The sequence below is a fragment of the Bufo gargarizans genome, chromosome 10 (assembly GCF_014858855.1).
Source record: "Bufo gargarizans isolate SCDJY-AF-19 chromosome 10, ASM1485885v1, whole genome shotgun sequence".
Taxonomy (NCBI): Eukaryota; Metazoa; Chordata; class Amphibia; order Anura; family Bufonidae; genus Bufo; species Bufo gargarizans.
Window position 1 is genome coordinate 68,901,030 of NC_058089.1, and position 13,083 is coordinate 68,914,112.

A 13,083-nucleotide genomic window follows, 5' to 3' on the forward strand; every position below is an offset into this window, starting at 1 on the left:
AGTGATGCGAATCGCGTCACTGATGATGCAGATTGAACTAAACACTTGGTTGAGACTGGAGCTGTCAGTCTCTCCAACAGCATCTGGATAAGTGGCTGATTAGACAACGTACATGTCGGGAACCTTCTGTCAGCGACTGATAAATCAGTGAGCTGGGAGCAGACTCCCTGGAGTGATACAATACTATCACACAATAGCAACATTGTTGCACTGTCGAGGGGAAACATTTCAAGCTAATTGCTAAATTAAGCTTATATTACACGTACAGAAAATCGTCCAGATCATTGCTAGCAAGCGTTCATATGAAGGCTTGTTAGCGATCTGGCAGTGTAATACTACCGCCAATTAATCGAATGAGTAATGAACAAGCAACTCATTCATCAAGAAATTGGAATCTTTCAGCAGGTTGAAAAATTATCGCTTTCTAACGGCAGATCGTGCCGTGTAATCACAATCTGCTGCCAGCAAAACAGTGATTTAGTATGGGGGCGAGAGATGGCATTAGCAATCGCTCCTGCCCATAATGAAGAGAAGATGGCTGCATGTAATAGCAGTAGTCTCCAGCCAGCGAGCAGGTGACTGCCGGAAAGGAAGCTCCTTGAAGATCTGCGTGTCTAATATAAGCCTAAGGCCTCATGCACACGACCGCTGTTTGGTGACGCATCCATTGCTCTGTTCCATGGCCCCGCAAAAAAAAAAATTATATATGTGCGCAGTCGCACACAACCAAGTCCCAGTGCGCGAAAAACTGTGTGTCTGTGCTAACTGGGAGCAATGCCTTGGAGACAACTGAGGCTCCATAGTGTTTTCTGTAGCTGGTCTCCCTAAGATCTGCTGTTCTTTTGTTTGAGTAGTTTCCAAGGCATTGCTCCCGGTTAGCCAGAATCCTACTCCACACTGATGAGAGGCAACATCCCGAAACAGCTGTCTGTGGATGGATAACTGGCTTAGGTCTTCCCCTGTCACATCCTTAAGGCTTGTAAAAGAGCTGGATCTTGACATAGGGGTCACTTAATATGGTGAGCTCTGTAATGGGGACACCCCTTTGCTCGGTTTTCCTTCCTTTGAGGGATATCTGGCTTTCACTGTGTTGAAGACCCATAACTGGGGCTCCACGGTTATTTTGCATATTACTGTTTCCCAGGGAGCTTTGCACTTTGGATTGCTGTGCTGAGACTCTTAAATGAGGCTCCATTGTGTTTTTTGTAACTGGTCTCCCTAAGATCAGATATTGTTCTGTTATTATTAGGGAAGTGAATGAGAAACCTGAACTGCTGGACTGGAAACCAAATCCAGGATCTGTTTTGGATCCCATGACAGTCCAATTTGAGTATGGAGCCCTCATGGTGAGCGCTTCAATCCTTCCTTTGCTGTGGAGTGATACTCTGCCTTAACTGCTGGGGAGTCATCACATACAACAGTCACCTCCAGTGGTGATACATGGGACAACAATAGGTCAGCCATAATGTGCAGGAAATCCTAAGGCCACATGTGATGCCTCTCATAGCAGGGCTTTCAACTGGCATTTTTCAGCAGGATACCCTGTAGGCTACATGCACATGACAGTATGTGTTTTGCGGTCCGCAAATTGCGTATCCACAAAAAAAAAAATATAAATGGATGACATCCGTATGACAGCTGGTTTTTTTGTGGATACATTGTAACAATGCCTAAAACGGACAAGAACAGGACACGTTATTTTTGTTTTAGGGGCTACGTAACGGCCATACGGATGCGGATAGCATACGGTGTGCTGTCCGCATTTTTTGCGGACCCATTGAAATTAATCGGTCTGCATCCTATCCACAAAACAAAAAAGGAACGGACATGGAAACAAACAACGTTCGTGTGCATGTAGCCTTATACTGATTTATAATGCTGTGTAACCCGAGAGAGTGCCACAATCTACTGAATTACACTAACATAATGCTGTCAGTGTAATACAATACATTCCAGGACTTTATAACATTGCACTCGCTTGTGTTTGTTTAGCCTTAATGTACATGGCAGGGATGGAAAAAAAAAAGTCACAGCCAAACTGGTTGTGACTAGAAGGAGTTAACAATAATTTTATTGATTGACTTCCATAGGATTACATTCTGTATTACACCACAGCAATTTCCAATCCGAGTAGGACAAATGTAAAGATTACCTTTAAATGAATGTAACTAATAGATGTAGAGAAACTGTGAAGTAACCCTTCAGTCCGTACCTGATTGAGGAGAACGTTCATTGTCTAAACCAGCCTCAGACACCGTAGCTTCATCTCTAGGAAATTTTAACCCACAATTTGGGCAAAAATTGTACTCATCCTTTGCTTTATTCCCACATTCAGGGCAAAAATTTATGTTCATTCTGCAAATAAAGAAAAGAAAAATGATACAAAATGAGCTCTGAAAAAGAATATCCTGTAAATATCTTAAAATGCTGGAGCCCTATCAATCCTCAGAACAAAGTTAAAGTGTACAGTAACTGTCATATTTGTATTTATTTGCCAGTTTATTACAGCTAGGCATGTATACCCGAGTTAGTTTGTCAATGATTGTCAAAAGATCTGTAATTACCTTATAATAACAGGTTTTATTAATGTCTCCTGTCCCTTTCCACTGCTCCGGCTAAGGTTACTTTCACACTCGTGTTTTGGTTTCCGTTTGTGAGATCCGGAACTCTCACAATTGGTCCAAAACGGATCAGTTTTGCCCTAATACATTCTGAATGGAAAAGAACCCGCTCAAAATGCATCAGTTTGCATTAGTTCAGTCTCTATTCTGTTTTGGAGGCGGACACCAAAACGTTGCTTGCAGCGTTTTGGTGTCCATCTGACGTAACTGAGCCAAACGGATCCGTCCTGACACACAATGTAAGTCAATGGGGACAGATCCGTTTTCACTGACACAATCTGGCAAAATAGAAAACTGATCCGTCCGCCATTGACTTTCAATGGTGTTCAAGACGGATCCGTCTTGGCTATGTTAAAGATAATACAAACTGATCCGTTCTGAATGGATGCAGACTGATGTATTATCTGAACGGATCGCACCAAACGCGGGTGTGAAAGTAGCCTAAGACGACAGGAAGACGGAGGGGCGATCCTTCACACTGCATGCCTGCATTAGGCTTCAGAGTGAGAAGGCGTGTCTTTCAGTAATCTAATCTGATTGGCTGGCAGGGAACTGCTGGCTACAGCGAGTGTGTATGGGAAGTGAGGGAAAGCACTTTTGGCCTCAGAAAACTGGCAGAGGAGCCATCTTGAGAAGGTCTTCATATTGTAGGGGTTAAAACAGCCGTAACTAAGGGAAAAACTCAAAGAAAACAGTGGTATGTGAAGAAACCAACGATTACTTTATGTATAATGCTGCTGCAGCAGTAACGTTAAAATAGATTTTTTTATGAAAACATGGCGGTTACACTTTAAAAGTTTTCCCCTTGGGAGTAACTGACAGATGCAGATTCACACCCTCTGACCAACTGCAATAATTTTTGGCAAACTTCAGCAGATAAAATGTCATCCACTCTAATTAGATCCTCTAAGCTTCTTGACTTGATTGATAGTCCATGGATAAAGAGGATACTAAAAGGGACAGAACGGCAACAAGATCGTTTGCTGTTCCCTCACTTCTAGCCCCGTCTGACAAGTACCCACAGCCCATGGCTTTGGTCTCGACAAAGTCCCAGCTCTGTCCGATGATTTACACTTCATAACCATTTAAGGCTTACCGGAGATGGAGGGAGAGGGGACACCACATGCTAGAAGCCTTATTACATCATAAACAGACAAGGCAATGGCAGAGGGGCCTTTCACACTTGCGGTAGCAGGATCCGGAAAGCTATTCTGCCGGGGAACAGCCTGCTGGATCCGTACTAACGCTAGCCCACAGTGCCACTGGAGCACTGCTCCGGCCCCATTCATTATAATGGGGGCGGGCCGGAGGTCCGGTCACAGCACAGCACCCATGCTGTAATTTTGTCCGGCTGTCTCTTGGCATGTTTGTCAGCACTGCGGCAGTGAATGGGGGCCGGAGTGGACTTCCAGCAGCACGGTTGGGTAGCTTTAGGCTTTAGCGCAGATACGGCAGGCTGCTCCCTCAACGGGACAGCCTGCCGGACCCTGCTACAGCAAGTGTAAAAGTAGCCTAAGCTGGGATAAGAGTATTAATTACCGGGTCTCAGAATTCACAGTAATACAGATCTAAAGGGTGATTTTCAAGCTTCTCCATAAAAGCCAAACATAAAATATATGACACTGGAAGAATGGCTAATATCAACTACATAGGTGATATTCTTTCACGATATTCAATAATAAGACTGACGAGCTGGAAAATAGTTGGGATATTTCAGATCAGAAGATTATAGAATTTCTTACTCATTTGGAAGCAGTCGTGCAAAAGAACTCTAAGGGGGTCATTTACTATACAAAAATATGCCTAAATTAGGCGCATTTTAGGTGCAGATGGCAACACAGTTAGTTGGGCTGCTATCTGTGACTTCGCCCCACTCACACCAGGTCTAAAATTTTGGGTGTGGCGTGGGCGGTCCGGCAGGCCCGTCTTATTTGCCATTTTCTACGGCTGTTGTAGAGGTAGAAAATTGTCTAAATGTAAGAGAGCTCAGAACTGGTGCTGGATGCGCCAAAAGTTAGACAGAGGTTGGCACCTCTTCATCACGTTGGCGAATCCGCCAGCACAGGGTCTTTTTTAAGACCGGCGTCCAAAACACCGTTCTTAATAAATGTGCCTCTAAGTCTTTATTGCCTGACCAGCCTGTACTACTACGATATCGATTGAGTGCATAGAGCCCCAAGGGTACGGCCACACAGTCAGGTTTCCGGATACAGTTTTGGAGCCCAAAACCAGAGGTGATTAAAAAAAATACAAAATTTAAAAAAGCCCTTTATGCTTTCTTTCCTTTTGTGGTCCACTCCTGATTTTGCCTACAGAAACCTGACTATTCTAGCATCGTGGGTCATGCTAGAGAGGCTCGCCCCTGTCACGGCCTGCCATTGGTGATACCTCCTAAAATAGTTATTACTTAACATCGCTCATGTCTACTTCATGTTTCAATAATTTTTTAAATGACATTAAATTTTTTGGGGACGTTAGAAGGCTTAGACGCAAAACATTTTTAAGAAGATTTCCAATACCCACTTTTTAAGGACCAGCTCAGGTCTGAAGTCACTGTGAGGCTTACATAATAGAAACAACCCATAAATGGCCCCATTTTAGAAACTACACCCCTCAAGGTATTCAAAACTGATTTTACAAACTTTCTTAACCCTTTAGAAGTTCCACAAGAATTAAAGGAAAATGGAGATGAAACTTCAGAATTTCACTTTTTTGGCAGATTTTCCATTTTAATCCATTTTTTTCCAGTAACAAACCAAGGGATAACAGCCAAACAAAACTCAATATTTATTACTCTGATTCTGTATTTCACAGAAACACCCCATATGTGGTCGTAAACTGCTGTACGGGCACACGGCAGGGCGCAGAAGGAAAGGAACACCATACAGTTTTTGGAAGGCAGGTTTCAATGGGATAATTTAAAGTTGCCTCGTCACATTTGAAGACCCCCTGATGCACCTCTAGAGTAGAAACTCCAAAAAAGTGACCCCAATTTGAAAACTGAACTATTTTAGGGTACATATGATATTGCTCATATGTACCCTAAAATAGTTCAGTTTTGTCAGCGCGGACCGCAGTATGTGAAAGGGTTAATCCGCCGGCATCAACGCATACAACGTTGCCGGCAGATGCAACAGGAGCCCTCTCTCCGGTCTCTTTATCCTGACCCGGGGATGCCAGGAGGCTGTCGAGAGTTATGTAAACCAAAAAGTTTCCGGGGCTACACCATTTATGCAACTCTCATTCAAGCTTATGGAAGTTACCAATTTGCGTTTGGCACAAAGAGGCCAGAGACCTGTCACAAGATCAATAAAAAATAATTTTTTACATAATTCCAGCCATCGACAAGTACAGTAGACGTCTATATAGTCTCACTGTTTCATGCCTATGCAGCCATGTCACCATATATACAGTTAGGTTCATATATATTTGGACACAAAAAAAATTGTTTTTATGACCTGTTTACTAAAACATATTTGAGTTCTAGTTATATAATGGACATGGACATAAAGCTTTCATTTGAGGGTATCCGCATTAAAATTGGATGAAGGGTTTAGGAGTTTCAGCTCCTTTATATGTGGCACCCTGTTTTTAAAGGGACCAAAAGTAATTGGTCAATTAATTCAAAGGCTGTTTCATGGGCAGGTGTGGGTGTATTTGATTTACAGTTAAGCACATAAGAGGCCTGGAGTTGATTTGAGGTGTGGTGCTTGCATTTTGAAGATTTTGCAGAGAAGTAAACATGCGGTCAAAGGAGCTCTCCATGCAGGTGAAACAAGCCTTCATCTGCGAAAACAGAAAAAAAAAACATCCGAAATATTGCTACACTATAAGGCCTCTTTCGGGCTTGGGATTGATGTTCTGAAGATTGTATTATTTTCCCTTATAACATGGTTATAAGGGAAAATAATGGCATTCTGAATACAGAATGCATAGTAAACCAGCTCTAGAGGGGTTAAAAATTTTTTTAACTCACCTTAGTCCACTTGATCGCGAAGCCGGCATCTCCTTGTGTCTCCTCTGCTAAGTAACGCTATAGTAACGCTATAGTCTTAGTTCAAAATTTTTTAGGTGAAAGGTCCTCTTTAAGGACCTTCGATGACGTCACTCCGGTCATCACATGAATCACCATGGTAAAAGATCATGTGACGTACCATGTGATGACCGGAGTGACGTCATCGAAGGTCCTTAACCGGTATTTAATGGAGCAGCTCACCCCAGGTCCTGGTCACTGTTCAGCGCAGAGGAGACACAAGGAGATGCCAGCTTCGCGATCAAGTGGACTAAGGTGAGTTAAATTATTTTTATTTATTTTTTAACCCCTCTAGCGCTGGTTTACTATGCATTCTGTATCCAGAATGCTATTTTCCCTTATAACCATGTTATAAGGGAAAATAATAATGATCGGGTCTCCATCCCGATCGTCTCCTAGCAACTGTGCGTGCAAATCGCACGGCATCCGTACTTGCTTGCGGATGCCATCCGATTTTCACACACCCCATTCACTTCTATGGGGCCTGCGTCACGTCAAAATCGGATAATATAGAGCATGCTGCGATTTCAACTGAACGCACAAGTGATGCGTTAAAAACAACGCTCATGTGCACAGCCCCATAGAAATGAATGGGTCAGGATTTAGTGCGGGTGCCATACGTTCGCCGCACGGATCGCACCCGCATGGAAAACTCGCCCGTGTCAAATGGGCCTAAGGGTTCATTCACATGTCTGCAAAATGGGTCCACATCCGGTCCTATTCTTGTGGAATGCGGAACACACATTGCCAGTGTCTGTGTTTTGCGACTCCGCAAAACACATACGGATGTGTGAGTGGACCCTTAGGAGTGGCAAAATCTACATTTTGGTACTTCCTGACAAAGAAAGCAAGCACTGGTGACCTCAACAATGTAAAAAGACCTGGATGCCCATGGAAGCCAACCAAGTGAACAACACTCTCCAGGATATAGGTGTATCCAAATCTACCATAAAGAGAAGACTGCCTGAAAGAAAATACACAGGATTCACTGTTCGGTGCATGCCACTCATACGTCTCAAGAATAAGAAGGCTAGATTGGACTTTGCGGGGGGAAAAAATAAAAAAATCTAAAAAAAAAAACAGCACACTTCTGGAAGAATATTCTTTGGACAGATGAAACCAAGATCAACCTCTAACAGAATGATGGAAAGAAAAAAATATGGCGAAGGCATGGTACATCTAATGATCCAAAGCATACCACATCATATGTAAAACACGTCAGAGGCAGTGTGATGGCTTGGGCCTGCATGGCTGCCAGTGGCACTGGGTCCCTAGTTTTTATTGATGATGTGACACAGGATAGAAGCAGCCGGATGAATTCTGGGGTTTTCAGAGACTTAATGTGTGCTTAAATCCAGCCAAACTGATAGGTCGGCGTTATAATACAGATAGACAATGACCCAAAACATAAAGCCAAAGCAACCCAGGAGTTTATTAAAGCAAAGAAGTGGAATATTCTTGAATGGCCAAGTCAGTCACCTGATCTGAGCCCAATAGAACATGCATTTCACTTTCATGACCAAGGGTCATTGATGCCCCAGTGTCCAGGCCAAAATTTACAAATCTGACATGTGTCACTTTATGTGGTAATAACTTTGAAACACTTATTTATCCAAGCCATTCTGAGATTGTACTTCACGATAGTCATAAATTTGAGTCAATATATTCCACCTTTATGAAAAAATCCCGACTTTACCCCCCAAATTTTTCTTTAACACATTGAGGGTTAACAGCTAAACAAAACTCAATATTTATTACCGTGATTCTGCAGTTTACAGAAACACCCTACGTGTGGTCGTAAACTGATGTAAGGGTGCACGGCAGGGAGCAGAAGGAAAGGAGCTCCATATGGCTTTTGGCAGGCAGATTTTGCTGGACTGGTTTGCCATGTCCCATTTTAAACCCCCCTGATGCGCCCTGACAGTAGAAACTGTATTTTGGAAACTAGGGGATAAGGTGACAGTTTTATTGGTACTATTTTGGGGTACATATGATTTTTTTATTGCTCTATATTACGTTTTTTGTGAGGCACCATTTAGTTATTTTGAATTTTTTACAAGATTCATCTGACAGAGTAGATCATGTGCTATTTTGATAAAGCAGGTTGTTACGGACACGGCGATACCCAATATGTACACTTTTATTTATTTATTTCACTTTAACACAACAATAGCATATTTGAAATAAAAAAATTATGTTTTGGTGTCTCCCATGTTCTCTGAGAGCTATATATATATTTTAGCGATTTTCTTATGTAGGGTCTCATTTTTTGCGGGATGAGGCGACGGTTTTATTGGTACAATTTTGTTTGACATACAGTGCTGTCCATAATTATTCATACCCCTGGCAAATTTTGACTTAGTTACTTTTATTCAACCAGCAAGTAATTTTTTGAAATGACATGGGTGTCTCCCAAAAGATAATAAGACGATGTACAAGAGGCATTATTGTGGGGAAAAAAAAAACATTTTCCAGCTTTTATTTACATTTGAGAAAAACGTGTCCAGTCCAAAATTATTCATACCCTTCTCAATAATGAATAGAAAAGCCTATATAGGCTATTACAGCAATCAAACGCTTCCTATAATTGCAGACCAGCTTTTTGTCTCCACAGGTATTTTTGCCCTTTCGTCTTTAGCAATTAGCTCCCAGTCCTGGTAAGACATACCTAGTCTTGCCTCATTTGTGCCAAATTCAACCCAGGCAGGACTGAACCCACGCCCACCAAGTGCCTCTCCAGGGCACTGATCCCATTCCAAAGGATCCAAATCGACCACATCCAGATGCCAAGGGTTTCAATATGTGCTAGTAGTGATAGACTTGTTCTCTGGGTGGCCAGAAGCCTACCCCGTCCAAAACCAGACAGCAACCACCACTGCTAAGAAACTAATGCAGGAAACTGTCTGTAGTTTCAGGGTAGAGTTGTTGCGATACCAAAATTTTGACTCTGTTTCGATACCATAAAAAAGTATTGCGATACTCAATACCATTCAACACCACGCAAAAAAAAATATAACAAAAAAGCCACATGCATTCCGCTTTTTAAAAAATGGCGAATCGCCGCATTTTTTTATTTTAATAGTTTATTTATTTATTGTTTATATATTTTATATGTAAAATTGGGAAAGGGGGCAGTGCTCCAGACTAAAAAAAATACCTAGTAGCCATTGGCTCCTGAACTGAAAAATTTAGGAGCCAAATTTAATTTTTAGTCGCCAAATCGAAACCGAATCAAAATTTTGGTATCGTGACAACGCTACGCCAATCAGATCGGCGTAGGGTTGTCTCAATACCAAAATATTTATTTGCTTGTCACCATAAAAAAGTATTGCGATACTCAATACCACGTGAAAACAAAAAAAAAAAAAAAAAAAAAACGTGCATTTTGCATTTTATGAAACGTTCGGCCCATAATAGAACAGTAATATCCTATTTTTGGGAGTGACAAGGTGACTAAAAAATGGCGAATCTCATGGTTTTTATTTATTCATTTCTGTTATGGCGCTCACCGCATAGGAAATATTTTTTTATAATTTAATAGTTTGGACTTTTCGGACGCAGCGCTATGTAATATGTTTATTTATTGTTTATATATTTTATATGTAAAATTGGGAAAGGGGGGATTTAAACGTAATATTTTAGGGTACTTTCACACTAGCGTTTTTCTTTTCCGGCATAGAGTTCCGTCACAGGGGCGCTATACCAGAAAATAACTGATCAGGCAAATCCCCATCCATTCTGAATGGAGAGAAATCTGTTCAGGATGCATCAGGATGTCTTCAGTTCAGTCTTTTTGACTGATCAGGACGGAACCGCAGCATGCTACGGTTTTATCTCCGGCGAAAAAAAACTGAAGACTTGCCGGAATGCCGGATCTGGCATTTTTCTCCATAGGAATGTATTAGTGCCGGATCTGGCATTCAAAATACTGGAATGCCGGATCCGCATGTGCAGACCGGTAAAAAAAAAAGTTGTAAAAAGATAGAAGACGGATCCATCTGTCCGCATGACAAGCGGAGAGACGGATCCGTTTTTGCAATGCATTTGTGAGATGGATCCGCATCCGGATGAGTCTCACAAATGCTTTCATTCACATCCAGATCGGCGGATCTGGCAGGTGGATCACTCTGCCGCAAGTGTGAAAGTAGCCTTAGGCCTCTTTCAGACGGGCATCACGCATTGCGACAAACCCGCGCGGGTAGCTACGCAATTGCAGTCAGTTTTGACTGCGATTGCATTCCGTTGTTCAGTTTTTATCACGCGGGTGCAATGTGTTTTGCACGCGCGTGATAAAAAACTGAATGTGGTACCCAGACCCGAACTTCTTCACTGAAGTTCAGGTTTGGATTCAAGGTTGTGTAGATGTAATTATTTTTCCTTATAACATGGTTATAAGGGAAAATAATAGCATTCTTAAGGGCTCTTTCACACTTGGGTTCTTTTCTTCCGGCATACAGTTCAGTCGTCGGGGCTCTATGCCGGAAGAATCCTGATCAGTTTTATCCTAATGCATTCTGAATGGAGAGAAATCTGTTCAGGATGCATCAGGATGTCTTCAGTTCCGGACCGGTACGTTTTTTGGCCGGAGAACATACCGCAGTATGCTGCATTTTTTGCTCCGGCCAAAAATCCTGAACACTTGCCGCAAGGCTGGATCCGGAATTAATGCCCATTGAAAGGCATTGATCCGGATCAGGCCTTAAGCTAAACGTCGTTTCGGCGCATTGCCGGATCCGACGTTTAGCTTTTTCTGAATGGTTACCATGGCTGCCGGGACGCTAAATTCCTGGCAGCCATGGTAAAGTGTAGTGGGGAGCAGTATACTTACCGTCCGTGCGGCTCCCGGGGCGCTCCAGAGTGACGTCAGGGCGCCCCACGCACATGGATGACGTGATCGCATGGCACGTCATCCATGCGCATGGGGCGCTCTGACGTCATTCTGTAGCGCCCCGGGAGCCGCACGGACTGTAAGTATGCTGCTCCCCCGCTACCCACTACTACTATGGCAACCAGGACTTTAATAGCGTCCTGGCTGCCACAGTAACACTGAAAGCATTTTGAAGACGGATCCATCTTCAAATGCTTTCAGGATTTTCCATATCCGGCGTGTAATTCCGGCAAGTGGAGTACACGCCGTATCCGGACAACGCAAGTGTGAAAGAGGCCTAAAACAGAATGCTAAGTTAAATAGGGCTGGAGGGGTTAAAAATAAAATAAAAATAATAATAATTTTACTCATCTTAATCCACTTGTTCGCGCAGCAGCCGCCGACCATCCTTCCCTCACTGCGCCTGCGCCGAATACTGAATGGGACAGCGCAGGTGTGCTATTTTCTTAGTAGATATGGTCAGCGGGAGGGGAGCAGCGCTGCCCTGGCCCTGACAATCAGAAGAAGGGCGTGAAAAGAGGTGGGCAAACGGAACCTCCCCTCGCTCCTAGAGGCCAATTAGCATATTATAAAAGGAAATTTTTCTCAATAACTGTGGCAGGCAGTGATATGGCACTAATATAGTTATGTTCAGCTGACATTGGCACATCGCTAATGTCAGACAGCTTAACAGCCAATGCACTGTATAAGGGATTAGACCCCCAAAAGTTGAAGTCCCAAAGTGGGACAAAAAATAAAGTGAAAAAAAAGTTGGAAAAAAAAAAAGTTTCCCCGTGTTTCTGTAAACTACAGACTCGGGGCCATAAATATTGAGTTTGGTTTGGCTGTTAACCCTTGCTTTATAACTGGAAAAAAATTATTAAAATGGAAAATCTGCCAAAAAAGTGAAATTTTGAAATTGTCTCTCTATATTCCATTAATTCTTGTGGAACACCAAAAGGGTTAACGACGTTTGTAAAAACAGTTTTAAATACCTTAAGGGGTGTATTTTTTAGAATGGGGTCATTTTTGGGCAGTTTCTATTATGTAAGCCTCGCAAAGTGACTTCAGACCTGAACTGGTCCCTAAAAAGTGGGTTTTTAAAAATGTAAGAAAAATTTCAAGATTTGCTTCTAAACTTCTAAGCCTTGTAACATCCCCAAAAAATAAAATATCATTCCCAAAATGTTCCAAACATGAAGTAGACATATGGTGAATGTAAAGTAATAACTATTTTTGTGGGTATTACTATGTATTATAAAAGTAGAGAAATTGAAACTTGGAAATTTGCTAATTTTTTTACAAATTTTTGGTAAATTTTGAATTTTTTTATAAATAAAAATTATTATTTTTTTACTTCATTTTACCAGTGTCATGAAGTACAATATGTGATGAAAAAACAATCTCAGAACGGCCTGGATAAGTCAAAGCGTTTTAAAGTTATCAGCACTTAAAGTGACACTGGTCAGATTTGCAAAAAATGGCCAAGTCCTTAAGGTGAAATAGGGCTGAGTCCTTAAGGGGTTAATATAATTAAACCATTAATACAAATGTAAGCTATA

At 42.0% G+C, this 13,083-nt stretch overlaps 1 protein-coding gene across 2 annotated transcripts in view; it reads right to left on the bottom strand.

The window, feature by feature from the left end:
- The window catches only part of VRK3 (VRK serine/threonine kinase 3), a 254,135-nt gene that overhangs the window by 207,350 nt on the left and 33,702 nt on the right, over nucleotides 1–13,083 (bottom strand). For both annotated transcript variants that reach the window (XM_044269695.1, XM_044269694.1), the window contains exon 2: nucleotides 2,213–2,355. In XM_044269695.1, the coding sequence (XP_044125630.1) occupies nucleotides 2,213–2,354 (142 nt within the window). In that variant the 5' untranslated portion in view covers nucleotide 2,355. The remainder of the gene's footprint in view (nucleotides 1–2,212; nucleotides 2,356–13,083) is intronic.